This window comes from Phragmites australis, chromosome 9, assembly GCF_958298935.1.
Source record: "Phragmites australis chromosome 9, lpPhrAust1.1, whole genome shotgun sequence".
In the NCBI taxonomy this organism is placed as follows: domain Eukaryota; kingdom Viridiplantae; phylum Streptophyta; class Magnoliopsida; order Poales; family Poaceae; genus Phragmites; species Phragmites australis.
This window is the reverse complement of record NC_084929.1, coordinates 6961255-6976559: the sequence shown is the minus strand read 5'-3', so window position 1 is coordinate 6976559 and position 15305 is coordinate 6961255. Positions and strand designations below refer to the sequence as shown.

The window sequence follows — 15305 nt, the reverse complement described above, 5'->3', positions numbered from 1 at the left end:
ACCGCATTCTCGGAGGCGCTCCTAGAGAACCCAAGAGCAGCAAGGGTGGCATCAAGCTTGGCATTCCACGCCTTGGGTGCCTAACGCAGGCTGTACAATGTCTTATGGAGTCGAAGCGCCTTGCTCTCGCTGACATCGATGGTGAACCCAGACGGTTGAGCCACATACACCTCCTCAGTCAGGGTCCCATTCAAGAATGCGCTCTTTTTACATCCAAGTGATGCATCTGCCAGCCCTTGTGCGCCGCCATAGCAAGCAATGCACAAACCGACTCCATGCGCGCCACTAGAGTGAAGACTTCATCGAAGTTGATGTTGGCTCGCTGCACGTACCCCTTGGCAACGAGTCGTGCCTTGTGCTTGACGATGGCGCCGTGTTCATCATGCTTGACCTTGAAGACCCACTTGAGCCCGATCAGTCGATGGCCAGCAGGAGGGTCAACAAGCTCCCATGTGCCATTGTCCTCGATTGATTTCATCTCTTCAAGCATCGCCTTTCGCCAACACTCCTCTTGTCTAGCCTCCTAGAACGAGGTTAGCTCATCTACCGTGGTGAAGAGTAGCTCGTGTAGCGCGAGCCCGTGGGGTGAGACTGGCCCGAGGATGTTGTCGATAGTGCGAAACCAGAGTGGAGCGCTATCATGGTCGACGTCACGGTACTCCTCTGGATCTGTCGATGGCGATGCAAAATCCATTACGCTCGGCGTTGCATGTGTTGCCGTGTTCACCGCGATTGGTGTTGTTGCACGCACGTTGCCTAGTGACTGTGGAGACTCCTGGTGGTTAGCCATGTTGTTGATCTCTACCGCCCTTGGTGCGTACACTATAGTGTAATTCATAGTGAATGGCTCCCCTGTGCTCACCGCATCAACCTTACCATGGCCGCTCCAGTCCCATTGCGGCGCCTCATCGAAGATGACATCGTGCGTCACGTGCACGTGCTTGTTGACGAGGTCGTACACCCGGTACGACTTGGAGCTGCTCTCGTATCCAACAAAGACCATTGAGCTATTGTGGTCATCCAGTTTCCTCAAGTGAGGCTTCATGTTCTTGACATGCGCGATGCAACCAAAAGTATAGAGGAAGTGCACCAATGGTCGCACGCCTTGTCATGCCTTGTACGGAGTTTTGCCATCGACACTTCAAGACAGTGCATGGTTGAGGATGAAGACGGCGGGGAGACGGCCTCACCCCAGAATGCTCTAGGGAGGCCCTTTTCCTTCAGCATGTTTTGGGCCATGGTGACCATTGTCTAATTGTGACGCTCAACAAACCCACTCTGTTGCAAAGAATAGGGGGGCGTGAGCTGCTGCTTATCACCATGCTCGGTGCAGTAGTCTCCAAACTCCACCGATGTGAACTCACTACCGCAATCAGTGCGGAGTACTTTGAGCTTCCTTCCTGATTCTACCTCCGCCGTGGCCTAGAACCGTCTGATTGCCACTTGAGCTTGGTCCTTGCTCGTGAGGAGACTAAGCCACATGTAGCGGCTCAAGTCATCCACCAGCAGCAGGAAGTAGCGGTTGCTGCTTGGCATCGTTGGCGTGATCGGCCCGCAAAGGTTGCTAGGCACAAGGTCGAGGATGTGCTTCGCGCAATACTTCATCGGCTTGGAGAATGATGCTCGCCTTTGCTTCCCAGTGAGGCAGCCATCATAGACTTGATCAATGTGATCAATCAACGGGATCCCTCGCACCATGGCTTGCTTTGAGAGCTTGCGCAGGGATTGAAATCTGAGGTGCCCATACCTTGCATGTCAATGCCATACCTCCTCTGAGCCTCTTGCCGACAAACACACCGATCGCGCGATGTTGAGGCTGAGCATGTACAGCCGACTGGGGGAGTGCCTCACTCTCGCTAGCAGTCATTGATCCGAGTCCCAGATCTACAGGATGCCACCGTTGACTAGCACCTAGCAGTCGTTCTCATTAAGCTGGTCGATGATATGATGTTGGTGGTGAGTTGAGGAATGAAGTACACCCCCATGAGCACGCGGTGCTCGCCGGTCTTGCAGGTGAACAAGATCGTGCTGTGCCCCTCGATGTCGACGATGGAGCCATTGCCAAACTTGATGGTGCCTCGAATTCCGGAGTCGATCTCAGAGAATGCATTGCATGACTCCGTCATGTGGTTTTGTGGTACTGGTGTCGAGGTACCACATTCGATCGCCATGGTCCTCCTCTCGATCCAGCTGTACAAATACCTTTGCCTCGACCAACCACGGAGTGGATGTGGCGGGTGATGCGACACAAGCCTTAGCCATCAAAAGCGTGGGCTCATCGTCGTTGCCCTGTGTCGGGTAGGTCTCAGCCTGCTTGGGCTTGCTATGGCAATCCTTGGTCCAATGTTCAAATTTTTTATAGTTTCCACATTTGTCCCGACCACCTCTTGGGCCAGGCATGATGGTGTTACCATCACGTAGCCTATTGTCATGATCGCGCTCGTGGTTCTTGCCATGGTGATGATGGGAGCCGCCATTGCCACCGCTACTGGATCCTCCCTCGCCATCGTGCTTCTTCATGTAAGCTAGCCACTCCTCCTCAGTGAGGAGTAGCTTCTGCCAGCCATTGCCGCTTGAAGAGCTGAGCTTGTACCTCTGCTCCACAGCGCACAGGCGGTCTGTCACCTCCTCGATCGAGATCTTGCTCAGATCAAGAAGGGTCTTCATGAAGATGGCAACCTGCTGGAGACGTTCTAGAATGACCTGCAGAAATTTCTACACCACCTCAACATAAGTGACATCGTCCCCTAGTACTCGAAGGTTGTTGGAAAGGCTCGTGATCCTCATGGCGAAGTCGTCGATATACTCGCCATCCTAGAACTCGATCTCGCCAAGCTCGCATCACAACTTCTGTGTGTTCGTTTCTCTAACACACTCGACACCGATGCGCATCGTCTTGATCGCATCCCAGGCGTCCTTGGTGGTGTCCTTGATGGCGAGAGTGGACAGCATCTCCGATGGCACGTCACGAAGAATGGCGAACAACGCCAGCCTATCGTCGCGGTAGTCACCATCACCGGGTTCAATTGCCTCCTAAAGGCCTTGCGCCTGCAAGGTTCACCAGCGTCATGAGAGCCCACTTGGTGTAGTTCATCCGTGTGAGCGTGGGGTAGACCACCGATCCCGATGCCTCCTTGACAACACGCTGCACAACAACCTATTTTGTGTTGTACAGCTGGGAAACTTTTTATGTATATTGTTCAGCTATTTAAAGGAAACAAGCCTAAACATGACAGTAATGCTGCCCTTATTCCTCGCTAAAACTGAAGTTAAAACTGAAGGAAATGCCTCAATAAAGGAGCTGAAACTGTCACACACGTTTTGGACATTAACCCCAAGACGTGCTCACACTAAAAGCAAATTAAATCACCAGGTGAATGCGAGGATTAACTGACAGACCACCGGTCTCGCCTCAAGCTGCCAAGTTGGACAGGACACCGGGCGCCACCCCTGTGGGAGGTAGCCAGACTGCTAAAGAGCCCAAAACCCATGTGGGGCAGGCCGCCGCAGCCGATTAGACTCGCACGAGAGCACAACCCCGACAACGCACCAACGAAACTGCTAGAAGCATCATTGACTAGTTCCCCAAGCACTGAGGAAGGTTGGCATCAGACGCATGAGCTTCCGGTGACTGGCCACATGGCGTCGACTTTGCGAGGGGCAGGCCGACGAACGCGCCCTGGGACGTCGCGCTAGACAACCCACCGCCAGTGCTAGCCAAGGCACTGGAGGCACCAGCCGGGCCACACCACACTAGGCGAGCACCTGTCGTCAACAGAGCATGCAACACCCCTCTCAGTAGAGGAGGACCGCGCATAAATCGTGGCACGCCTAGGATTGAAAGGGGTGACAGTGATAAATGTTGAGAATGTCGAACGCTCGAGAAACAACGAGTCGATCTGCATGAGATTAGAATCTATCTGTGCCCCAACACCAGAGGAAGAAGGGCCATTTTTACCTCTTTTTTGGATTTATTTATCAGCCGAGGCATCTTGCATTGGGTCTTCATCAAGGAGATCATGTTCATCATCATTGAAGTCTCCCTGAGATGGAGAAGGGGTCGGGCCGTCATCAACAATGAAGCCCAGGTTCTCGAGGGAGAACATAATTTCATATCCATCCATGCCAATTACAATGTTCGTTTTTAGCGGTAGCAATTTTGCGTTGATTAGGGAAACCTGAAGGCGCACGATACCGCATCGCTGCATGCATTTCATATCAATATCCTGCGGGACACCCTAGTGTCAATGGCCCAGATGCCCAAATAATGACAATAAGTAAGTGGAATCCTGAGACATGCACCCATACTTTTTTCAGGTGGTAGTGAGATGTTGACACATCAGATGATATCCACTCTCCAATGGAAAGTGTTGCTCCGTGTGCACTGTATATCAGGCGTTGAGCTAAAAGATAACCATCATTAACATGTTGGAAGGTATCCCGGTTCCAATCAGTGCGGATATACCTTCGTAGTTCCTTCTTGACCTCTTCGTTCGATACCTGCCCTCTCGAAATTGTGGCATGTGTTATTGGGGTTTCTTGAGGATCGACTCCTTTGTGGTCAAAACTAGGAACTTGGAAGAAACCTAATTTTTTACCACCAAAGCTGAAGAGTGTCTGCATTCGGTTTAGGGCACCTGACAAGAGGACACTTACAAGCCTGATGATCATTATGTTTGTTGCAGATGATACAGTACATTTCCATGTCACATTGGCCCGAGGTGTGACCCTTAGTTTTGCATCTAAAGCAGTACTGCTTCTTCAGCTTCGCTTTGTCATCCGGGAAGTCATTGGGCGGTTGCGAGGGAGACTGAAGGGTCAGTGAATCCTGCCGAACATTGCTGTTTGCCGGTGCAGCTGGGGGTCTGCCACGGCCACACCCCAGGCCGGCCGCACGAAAGCCACTCTACCCCCGCCACAGAGCGCCCGTCGAGCCAAAGGAGAAAGCTTCATTGCTTGTAGAGCCGGGGCCGGCTAGCCCGCTGAACCCGCCGGTCGGCCTGATCGCCGCGAAGGACTGGATGATGGGTGCCGCCGGCTGCGGAGCTTCAGCCCTCCCGCCGTGCGGCAAGGTCGGGCGGTCACGCGTGGTCGGAGGGGAGCTGAAATACCGGTGTCACAGAAGGAAAATTTGGCCGGCTGAAATTGCACCGAAGGCATCCTCCCAATCCCGTCCACCCTGCTATCTAGTTTTAGAAGGAAACAGGTGCTGCGTTGCAACAATCTTGCTCCTGATTTTAGGTCCCTTGAAATTGGCCACCAACCGTACCGCGTCGGCTGAGTGAGCCTCTATTTGGGAAGGAGCAGCGCCGGCCAGGAAGAAATCGCCTAGTGTCACCGTGGGCAGAGAGGCCTGACTTTGGGGATGGGACCTTTCCAAGGCCTCGTCAAGTCGTCAGCCAGCTACGGCTCCGCCCGCCACGAAGATGAAACTGAGGCGAGTGCCGACGAGCATCCGGAGATTTTGTCGCCGATTGAGCGGTAGGAATGGAGCCATGGACACGACCAAGCCGTCTCGCCACAGCGGCGACAATTCGCCTCGCAGGCGCGACCAGATCGAACATGGCATCCGCTTGCAGGGCATCCTCCACCGAGAAGCCCTCTAGGATAGCTGCTTGCAGAAAACCTGCCGTGGAAGGGGAGCCCATCCGGCGCCAAGTCCCTCTGTCGCGGCGAAGCCGTTGTTGGCTTAACAGTAGCCACCGACGGAGAAGTGACGGCCAGTGGAGGTGCCTCGGAGACCGATGCGACCTCTGGCGCAGACGACATCACATCACGGAAGATCAGGGCTGATCGAGACGCATGTTAACAATGGCTCGAATGGAAGATCTTTGATGGGCATCAAGCAGTACAGACAAGTCAACCATCAACAATGGCTATCCTAACACAGTTGCCATCTGTTTCTTTCTTCCATGATCATATGTTAAACGGGCCAAAAACTGCCACAAGGAAGGCAACAATCTAATACTATGCCAACCTGGGCAACCAGCGCCAAGAAGCAAATACCCTCCGGATCTGCCTATCTCGGCTCACCCGAAACATACTGCGCCAAATACCTCTAGTTTATACAACTACAACAAGGTGCTCGCCAACGACTGGTAGGGCACGGGACCTGACTAAAAGCAAGCAGGCCTATTCAGATGAAGCCACGTCATCGAGGCGCACCGGTGCTGGTGTAGTACAGGGAACTTCAGACACAGCAAGGCAAATCATGGCACCATAGGGTCACCGGATGAAACAGTGTGCATGTGTGTGTCCCTTCCATTCGGTTCCATTGATGAGTCCATGTCTGCTGCATCTGCAATTGTAAGAATTCAAACAAGATAAGGACCAGATCAAAATAATTGAGTATGAGGTTTGATGAACTAGGCACAAAATGAAATATTCTACCAGATGTGGAGCCAACAGAATGCCTTGTCAGTGAGGAGCTTCTCTGAAGATCTGCAAGCGTACATGGTTTGCAAGTGAGAAACAAAACTAATAAAGCATAACTAAACTATTTGAACTATTTGACATAATGCACACACCTAGTACATACTGTCGACATTGGCAACATATGAATATGAAGCTTCATTCCAGATAGTATAAGTAAAATCAAGGAAATGATACAGTAAAATTTATTACAGCAAATACTACATCTGAGTTAAAAAGCAGAAGATTAAGAACACAATCTCTACCATTGAGCTAACTGGGGCAAAAAAATTAACCAACTTCTAGCAGAGGCAAATTGGCAATAGGGGGCAAGAAAAGTCAAAACACCATCTACAAGTCAGTATAAGTATAGTTCTTTCTTTTCAATGAATTATCTGGTTTTCACAAAAGAAGAACATATCTGTCACTCTCTATTTGTGAAGTAACATTTTTGAAAAAGAAATGTAAGGACACACCATAACATCAGTGAACATATAAAAAAAATTAAAAAGAAAAAACCATGTGCTCCAATTGCAATCAGACAACTGTATATGGTAAGATAAGAATGTTTTAGCTGCCATTGTTTAAAAATATGCTACTGTGAGTATCAACCAGTTAAAAGTAATTTTAGCAAGCAATTCATAGTGGATACTGATGATGGTCAAAGAAACATCAAACCTGCAGACTGATGCAAACCTTTCACAGCTTCAAAGTTCTTGTATGTATACCCCACAAAGCTAAGATCTTTAGAATTAAGCATCATCTGCAACAACGTTCCAAACCAATGATCAACTTCAGAGTAAATAAATAAATATGGACATATGAAAGTGAAATGGAAAAAGAAAAAGAAAAGAACCACCCATAAGCTAAAAACATATAAAAAATTAACAACCGTCTTCATGGGAAGTGTCATGCAAAGTTGCAAAACATTCTATAAAGAAATCTGGGCGCACCAACATCATCACTCTAATAATTATGAACAGTTTGCTAATCTTACAAATGGTCAGTTACTCATCACAGCACCAGTAAGTGTCCACCAATTGCAGCATAATGAATCACTCGTTTAGTAGAGCTAGATAAAATAGGATAGTGGATAAGCTGTTGTAGAGAGTTTTATACTTCCCTGGCTTTTATCCACATAAAGAATAAATACAGAGAATGACAACTTTGTGGAATGAAACACACAAGAACACATGAGCAATGTATTATCGATATTCTAGTGTAAAAGATTGTCTTAAAATGAGAACACAATGGTGAATGCACTTTCACGCTAGCTTTGTTGAACCTCAGATTTATGAATAGGGTCCCATACCTTCCTTGACGGCCCAGAACCTGTTCTTGCTGGAGAAGGGTCCGCCTGAAGAAGAGTTGAGAGAGGTAAATGATTATTAATAATTTATGCACAATAAAAAAAAATATAAAGTTGACTGAACAACACATCAAATACAGATAAAAGAATTCCTTGGAGCCTGAAAATGTTTATAAATTGCACAGGCAGACAACTATTGAAGAAGGATTTGCTTACTTCCTCAAACTTCATGAAATTCTGTGTATCAAGTTCATCATTTACTTGGGGCTTAAATGCTGCCTCCATTTCATAAAGCTTATCCCACTCAACTCCTCGAAACCAAGGATGAGCCTAAGAAAAGGATAACGAAAATGATTTAAACAACCTTACAAATAATATAAACAGAGTGCCGTATCATTCAACATGAACATCTGTAAGTACTTGTGCTTAATTATGAAAGGTAAATACCTTTATTTGATCTGCCCCTCCACTGCCAATCCTGTGGTCAACATCGCATAACAATCGGCAAATGAGATCCTTTGCTTCAAGAGACAACCTTGAATTGTCTGGGAATTTCAAATAGCTTCTCCAATGCACAATCTAGAAAGTTATAATACAGAGTCAGTGCAAAAAATTACAACAAAAACGGGAGGGCCTATCAAAGTTTGAGACACTACATCATAGCTCATTGCTCATGTTATGTATACCTAGTAGAGGTTTAAAATATATGGGTCTAATACAAATAGATGAAATCTAAGATGAGCAGTCCAGGATTTCAACTATATCAGCATCAAAGTAATTAGGAACTAAAGAACAAGGAAATTTGATTTTTAAACCTCTTCCCAAATAGGATCTAAGCATAATTTTCGTAATATTTGGCAAACTATACAGAACTAGGGGAAATCCATCTAGTGACATTTTTGCATAGTCCACTTAATTACATTTTCCACAATGCCACATTTGATCAGGGTGCTCCAGGCATGAAATGTCTTAAGTTTTAACATACCAGACATACTTTCGGTAATCACATATAAAAACATGTTTTCGGTAAAATGTAAAACTCAACACTTAAATATAAGCTCTGTATTAAGCTGCAACAGAAAACAAAATAGTCTAACTGCACTATTGCAAGGTGGCAATGCATCCCACGAAATTAGAATCAAGAGACTGTTCAGCAGCCAAATGACTAAACCTTTCGGCATGTAGTTATTGGATCATCTGAATAAAATGGTGGGTATCCGACAAGCATCTCATACATGATTGCACCAAGAGACCACCTGCATGGAAATATGAAAATAAACAATCATATTACAGTTATTCAAAATAAGAGATAAGTTTTTTTGAAAGATGAAAACAAGAGATAACTAAGCATGTGAACATGAACGTCATAACATACCAGTCACACTCTACTCCGTAACCCTTCTTTAGTAGAACCTCTGGAGCAATATAATCAGGTGTCCCAACAGTTGAAAATGCCTGAAAAGCCATTTACATTGCATGTGAAAAAAAAAATACTAAGTAAACTATTTTTCTTTTGAGAATTTATGATAATGAGGAGAAGTTAGTGTAATAAGTGAGATGCTCAGTAAGCAGACATGTGTACCAATTTTCTCCTGTTCTTCTGCCAATGCTGAAGCTGTTCATTTGGACTTCTCCACCTCCTACCATTTGCTGTATCAGAGAAAGAACGATCAATGTCCATGGACTCCCTAAAGTTTTCATCAGTCATTGGTTCATCTTCATTCAAGGTTGACAATTTGGAACAGTCAATTGGCTTGCACAATCCAAAATCTGACAATTTCATGTGACCATTCTTATCCAACAGTAGGTTATCAGGTTTAATATCTCTGCAAGGATAATAAATCAAGCGGAAAAATGAGTATACATAAAGAACGCACTGAATACCATATGAATCTGATTCAGAAACATGTAACCTGTGAATGTAGTTATGTTTGTGAATGGATTCGATGGCAAGAACAGTCTCAGCAATGTAGAAACGAGCCACATTTTCAGTCAAAGTATCCTCTCTCATGAGGAGGGTCATCATGTCACCACCAGGAAGGTACTCCATGATAAGGTAGAGGTATTCAGCATCTTGGAAAGAATAATATAGCTTCACAATGCAGTGGCTACCAACCTCAGCCAGCAAGTTTCGTTCAGCTCTAACATGCTCCACCTAATACACATATAATGAAAACATTAGCCCCAATGAGAGGAACTGATAAATAAACATACTAAATACTACCTTAGTATACAGTGGAAATGTTGTAAAAAATCCATAAAAAACATTAATGGAAAAACAACATATCAAGTTCCGTATAAACAAAATCACAAAAACAACTCTACCTCAAATAATGCTTAAGGCATTTTTCGTTTTCTAGAGTAGGCATGTAATTTTGTCAAATACATATTTTTTCTGTCATAGTTATATCACTAACAGAGTAGTCTCTCACTACAATGTATGCAAACCAATTCAGTAAGAACTCAAAATACTCCCTTTGGTTGCAAATGTAGGTCGTTTTAGCCTCCTCAACTATTCTCTAAATATAAGTCATTCTCGAACTTCTATGCATTTTTTTCTCTTTTGTTCCTGTCTTGCCCTTGTTTAATAAATGCTATCACTCTCACAAATGAATGAGTTATCTTTTCCAATGCAGAAAAAATGAAGGGCAACAAGGTCATTTGATCTACTTTCTTAATTCTTGTGCACAAGTCTAAAACGACTTACATTTGCAATCGGAGGGAGTAATAAACAAAGGGGTCATTGTACAAGCCTTTTTGTTCTCTAAATGACATTGGCTAATTACTTCTCATGATGACATTGCTTTTAACATCACCGATAATTCTTAGTATCAAAGAATATCAAAATAAAAGTATTGTATTTTGCCATATCCTTAGTAACAAAGAAAAGAAAAGCCAGAATAAGTGGTACAGTATTCTTTGCCTTACCTGGCCCCTGACAACCATTTCAGACTTCTTTAGCTTTTTCATTGCATAAATGTTACCAGAGGACTTTTCCCGGCATAGTCGAACCTGTTAGAAAAGCAAGAATTGAGCTATCAACTCAAGGGATACAAGCTCAAGCATGGCAAACAACGATTGTACTGTAAACATCAGGTGCTTCATAGAGGTTAGAGATCTAGGAACCGTTGCATGTAACTGAGGGCATATACCAGCCTAAAAAAAATACTGTATCTAACGTGCTCATTTGGTGGATATGAACTGCTTATTGAGCAAACATGCTGAATTTAATAGGAAAAAAAGATATAACATATAAAGAATTACAGGCATGATTGCAGAAACAGGAATGTGCAAACCTCCCCAAAAGCGCCTCTTCCAATGATGGTCAGAAGTTCAAAGTTATCCACGCAAATTCTATGCCTTTTAAGTCTCATGTATTCAGTCTCCTTTCTCTCCAAATCCTTTATTAAGTTTATCTGCTCCTCCCTAGGAACTTGTGAAGAAGCTAGCTGTTGTTCCAAAATCAAGCGCCTAAAAACACAAATGGTACAACATTCCCAAGTTTCGTAAGTATGGAGGTAAACAGTGATGGACAATAGATAAACCTGACACAGGATACATATTCAATATAAAGTAGGATCACAAAAGGATAACAAGAAAGATAAATATCCCATTTCATACAATAAAATTTAATCTCAATAAGTTCCAGAGTGTCCGTTTAACTTCAATTGGTAGTTGTAACCAGGATAAAGAAAACAAGAAATAGAATGTTTTCAAACTACAATCCTTGGTTTGTGCTGATCTTATGAGTGCCACATCATCTAAAAAGGTGGGTCTGTCCCATAACCATCCAATGGTCCAAAATAGTTCTTCAAGTTTATATTATAAACTTTTAGGGAACTCCTTTAGAGTTTAGATTCCACTATTAATCCACAACTTTTAGAATCCTCTTCTTAGAGTGTTGGCTCTACAATGAAATTCCCCATATACTTCAAAACAGATAAGGATTCAACGTTTATCAATTGTTTCTCTGATGTAAACCCAATGCAAAGCACAGATTTTGTTCCAGGATGAGGAGATGTTTGGGATGCAAAGAATCCATTAAGTTGATCGACCCATTGCTTGCATAGAGCAGTGTTTGGCACTGTATAATGTGAAACATGGATCATAGCTTGCCGAGCTACATGCTGGTTAGTTTCCGTTGATCCATTGAAGGTGATTTGCATTCCAAAATGTAGTTGTAGGGATGATTGGTAGAGGGTGTGGTTGGACACAAAGTATGGATCGTTCGTTTGTGTCTGCATGGGACATTGGGTTGACATAATGGTGATCGCATGTGATGCATATGGTTGTACACCAAATAGTGGTGGTTTGTGTTTCATTTTGTTTTGAGTAAATTATGCAAAATACAGATAAGTTGGCAAAACTATCACAAAACTACAGATTTAAGATGTTGTATCGCAAAACTACAGATTTTTGTTGGAATTCGGGAATTCCATTTAACCACTCAGAACGTTTACATAAGCAGGGACGCTGCCTACATCGAAGAGCAGCGAGTGTTCACCCGACCCAGCACCATAACTTGCAAGTACATGGGCTACTTTATTCCGCACCCTTGGAAAGGACAAGATTGAAACATCAGAAAACAAACTGATAATAAGGCTCTTAGCCTCACGAGTCAACACACCCTCGCCGGAGAGATCATAATCTGAACACCTCAATGCTGCTGCCAGATTTGCTTCATCAACTTAGATAGCCACACACTCTGTACTACATATTTAATGTGTCAATTGTAACACAAAATTACATATTTTGCAAGTCACATAGCAAAACTACAGATTTAGTATCGATATATCACAAAACTACAATTTAGTGTGCCAATAATCACAAAATTACAGACTTTAGTTGGATGTCAAACGTCAAGGTGAGTGAGGGTATAACTGAAATATGTAGTTGCGCGACAAATTAACAGTCTAAATCTGTAGTTTTGTTATAAATAGACATGTTAAATCTGTAGTTTTGTAGTACAACTTCTTAAATCTGTAGTTTTTGTGGTAGTTTTGCGAAATTTATTGCTTTCTATGTTTGAAGAGTGTGTATGCTATGAGCTGGTTTTCCAGAATGTGTTCCTAGGTCATGAGTGACACAAAAGAATAATGTGCAACAGGTTTTCTGCAAGCAAATGTGCCAAGGAAGTCCAAGTTCATTTGTAACACATGTTGACATGCATGACACGTGGATGTTTCTTAACTCGTTTACTTAAAGTTACTTGCCGAAAGTCATCTGATTCGATTTTGCCTTATCATATACAAAGATCCTTCATGATTCCTGCAGTCATATAACATCTACACACGCTACCAAGTCCAGCGGCAATTGTCCATCCTCACGGCAAGCCCTCTTAACCCATTCAACTGAAACTGGCATATAGCCGACAAGTCAAGCTCAAGTCGGACTCCACAATGCCACAAGCTGCTCGGGTTAACTGCAGCAATGAGCAATAGCTCAATACAATTAACAGATACTACCACATCCCCTTTAATCTCGCATCGAACCAGCTCACTTCCAACCCTCCGATCGCACTCGAAAGCCCAACCTCTCAGAATTAATAGAATTTACAGCTACATTCTACAAGCAAGTGAGCAACCACCATGAAAGGCTCCCAAAGCACAAGCACTACCAATCCAGCTGAACGCGCAGCTCAAAACCCTCATCCCCCGCACACCCACAGGAACCCAACCATATGAACTCCCATAATCCCTCTGCTCGCATCCCACCCTGCAGCTCGGAGCTCTCAATCAGCCCGCCCCTCAAGGGAGATCTAGCAAAATCGCTCGCGCACGAATCGAAGTCTGAGGTCCCAGAGCAGAAATTCGGAGGGGGTGGGAGTTTTCGATACCTCTCCTTGCGCTCCTGGATGTTCTTCATCTGCGCGCGGTAGTGGTCCTCGATGAACTTCTTCGCGGCCGCCACGCGCTCCATGGTCTTGCTGGACCCCACCGCCGCCGGCGCCTCTCCCTCCCCCTCCTCTGCCACCGCCGCCAGCGGCGCGCCCTCAACTCCGCCGCGCACCGGTGCCGGCGGCTCCTCCGCCATCTCGCCCTCCATGCCCACGCCCACGCCCACCCCCACCCCCTTCTCTCTCTCTCTCTCTCGCTCTCGCCTGAGTCGCTTCTCGCTGTGGCGAGCTCGAACTGTTCTCTTTTTTCCCTTCTCTAGCTTCGATTTTCTTGTTTGTTTTTTGCACTTTGTGTGGTTCTTTTGTTAGTTTGAGGTTAGAATAAACTAGTAATTCAATCCAGGCTGGAGACAGCTGAGATAGTCTGATTCACGTCGCCGTGGCTTTAAAAAAACGCTTATTTATTCACTCCTAACTATCAGGCGCAGTCACCCGGAGACGTGCTCTGGGATAGGTTGGTTCAGAGGGAGGTTGGTTCTGCGGAGAAGATAGGTAGGCGTGAGGGCACAGTGATGAGGTGGTAGAGGATGATCCGTGGATTGGTGTGGGTGTAGGGAGCTTTAAAATATAGTGAGTATGTTATGTTTAGTAGATATTTAAAAATTTATTTCTATAATACTATTACATTATCATCTAATATTATTATAGTATACTTATTTATTTTATCTTCAACAGCTACCTTATTTTCTATTTTTCATTATCTTCCTTCTTCCTTCGAATCCATACGCATACTTTGTGCACAGTGATGTGGGTGCCGATTTCCGTTCGCAAATTTGCCGATCTTCAGCCGGAGCCTGCTTCCCTGTAGATCTGAAAAAGCATCTTTGCCGATTCTGTTGGAGACCAGATACGGGCGACATCGGCGGCAAAACTAGCTGGAACAGGGATACGGCCGTCGATGCCTCCTCTGCCGGAGATGCCTCCTCTGCCGGAGATGCCTTTAGTGTGGTGGGGTGAAGCAGTAAGTGGGGAAAAAGCGTGCGCTGGACAGGTCATGCGAGGCGACGAAGGGTGCGGGATGAAGAAATAAGATGTGTTGGATAGAGATCGACGGATCGAATTCATTGTCTAAAAAGGAAAGAAAAAATATATGTCTGAAGAATAGTATACCATTATTTATTATTATTTTTGCAGGACCTATAACCGTAAAAATCATATTATAAATGGAAAAAAATTGAACTAAATAGATGCAACGCCAAATCACAACAATCACAAATAGACCCGTAGTATACGTGTGCACCGGGTAACGTATGAACGATTTTTTTCCTTTTCTAAAGTAGCCTAGCGCGGGTCGTTTTTTGATGCATCCCATGTTTTTTCAAAAAAAAAGTCTTTTTACTCGGGCTTTTTTAGCTTTTGTAGGAGTCAGGATTCGAGCCCCCACCGAGCGGCTCCTCCTTTAGAGTTAGAGCCTTAGCCAACTACACTACGTGCAGTTCCTTGCATCCCATGTTTTCACTTTCTTAGCTCTAATACAGTTTGTGTTTCTCCAGAAAAGTATTTAGGTGATGTCTTTCCCAATGAATCTTGCAAAAACATCAAGTTTCACCGGATTTTAGAGTAAGGAAAACGCCAAGTTTGGCAATATTTTAGGGTCAAATAAAGTCTTTATAAGATGGACTAGGTCGGAATATTGCAGTCGTAGGACAATATCGGTCTTGTTTGATAATCTCACATAACAAATTACAA

At 44.7% G+C, this 15305-nt stretch overlaps 2 protein-coding genes across 4 annotated transcripts; both read right to left on the bottom strand.

The window, feature by feature from the left end:
• Positions 1 to 1904: 1904 nt before the first annotated feature.
• On the bottom strand, positions 1905 to 2952 carry LOC133927967 (uncharacterized). The gene is made up of 3 exons (XM_062374280.1): positions 2872 to 2952; positions 2203 to 2703; positions 1905 to 2096 (listed from the first exon to the last, which is right to left on the bottom strand). Exons 1-3 carry the CDS (start codon positions 2950 to 2952, stop codon positions 1905 to 1907), a joined length of 774 nt encoding a protein of 257 aa, XP_062230264.1.
• A 2853-nt stretch (positions 2953 to 5805) lies between these two features.
• On the bottom strand, positions 5806 to 14091 carry LOC133928566 (uncharacterized). 3 transcript variants are annotated; one of them, XM_062374965.1, is made up of 13 exons: positions 13557 to 14091; positions 11017 to 11191; positions 10649 to 10732; positions 9634 to 9875; positions 9303 to 9546; positions 9096 to 9175; positions 8892 to 8976; positions 8168 to 8299; positions 7937 to 8050; positions 7724 to 7768; positions 7108 to 7174; positions 6391 to 6441; positions 5806 to 6298 (listed from the first exon to the last, which is right to left on the bottom strand). In XM_062374965.1, exons 1-13 carry the CDS (start codon positions 13763 to 13765, stop codon positions 6210 to 6212), a joined length of 1617 nt encoding a protein of 538 aa, XP_062230949.1. In that variant the 5' UTR covers positions 13766 to 14091; the 3' UTR covers positions 5806 to 6209. The 3 variants fall into 3 exon arrangements, with proteins under 3 accessions (XP_062230949.1, XP_062230948.1, XP_062230950.1); XM_062374964.1 differs by having other exon boundaries at positions 7090 to 7174; positions 13557 to 14087; XM_062374966.1 differs by lacking the exon at positions 13557 to 14091 and having other exon boundaries at positions 7090 to 7174; positions 10985 to 11120.
• Between the last annotated feature and the right edge of the window lie 1214 nt (positions 14092 to 15305).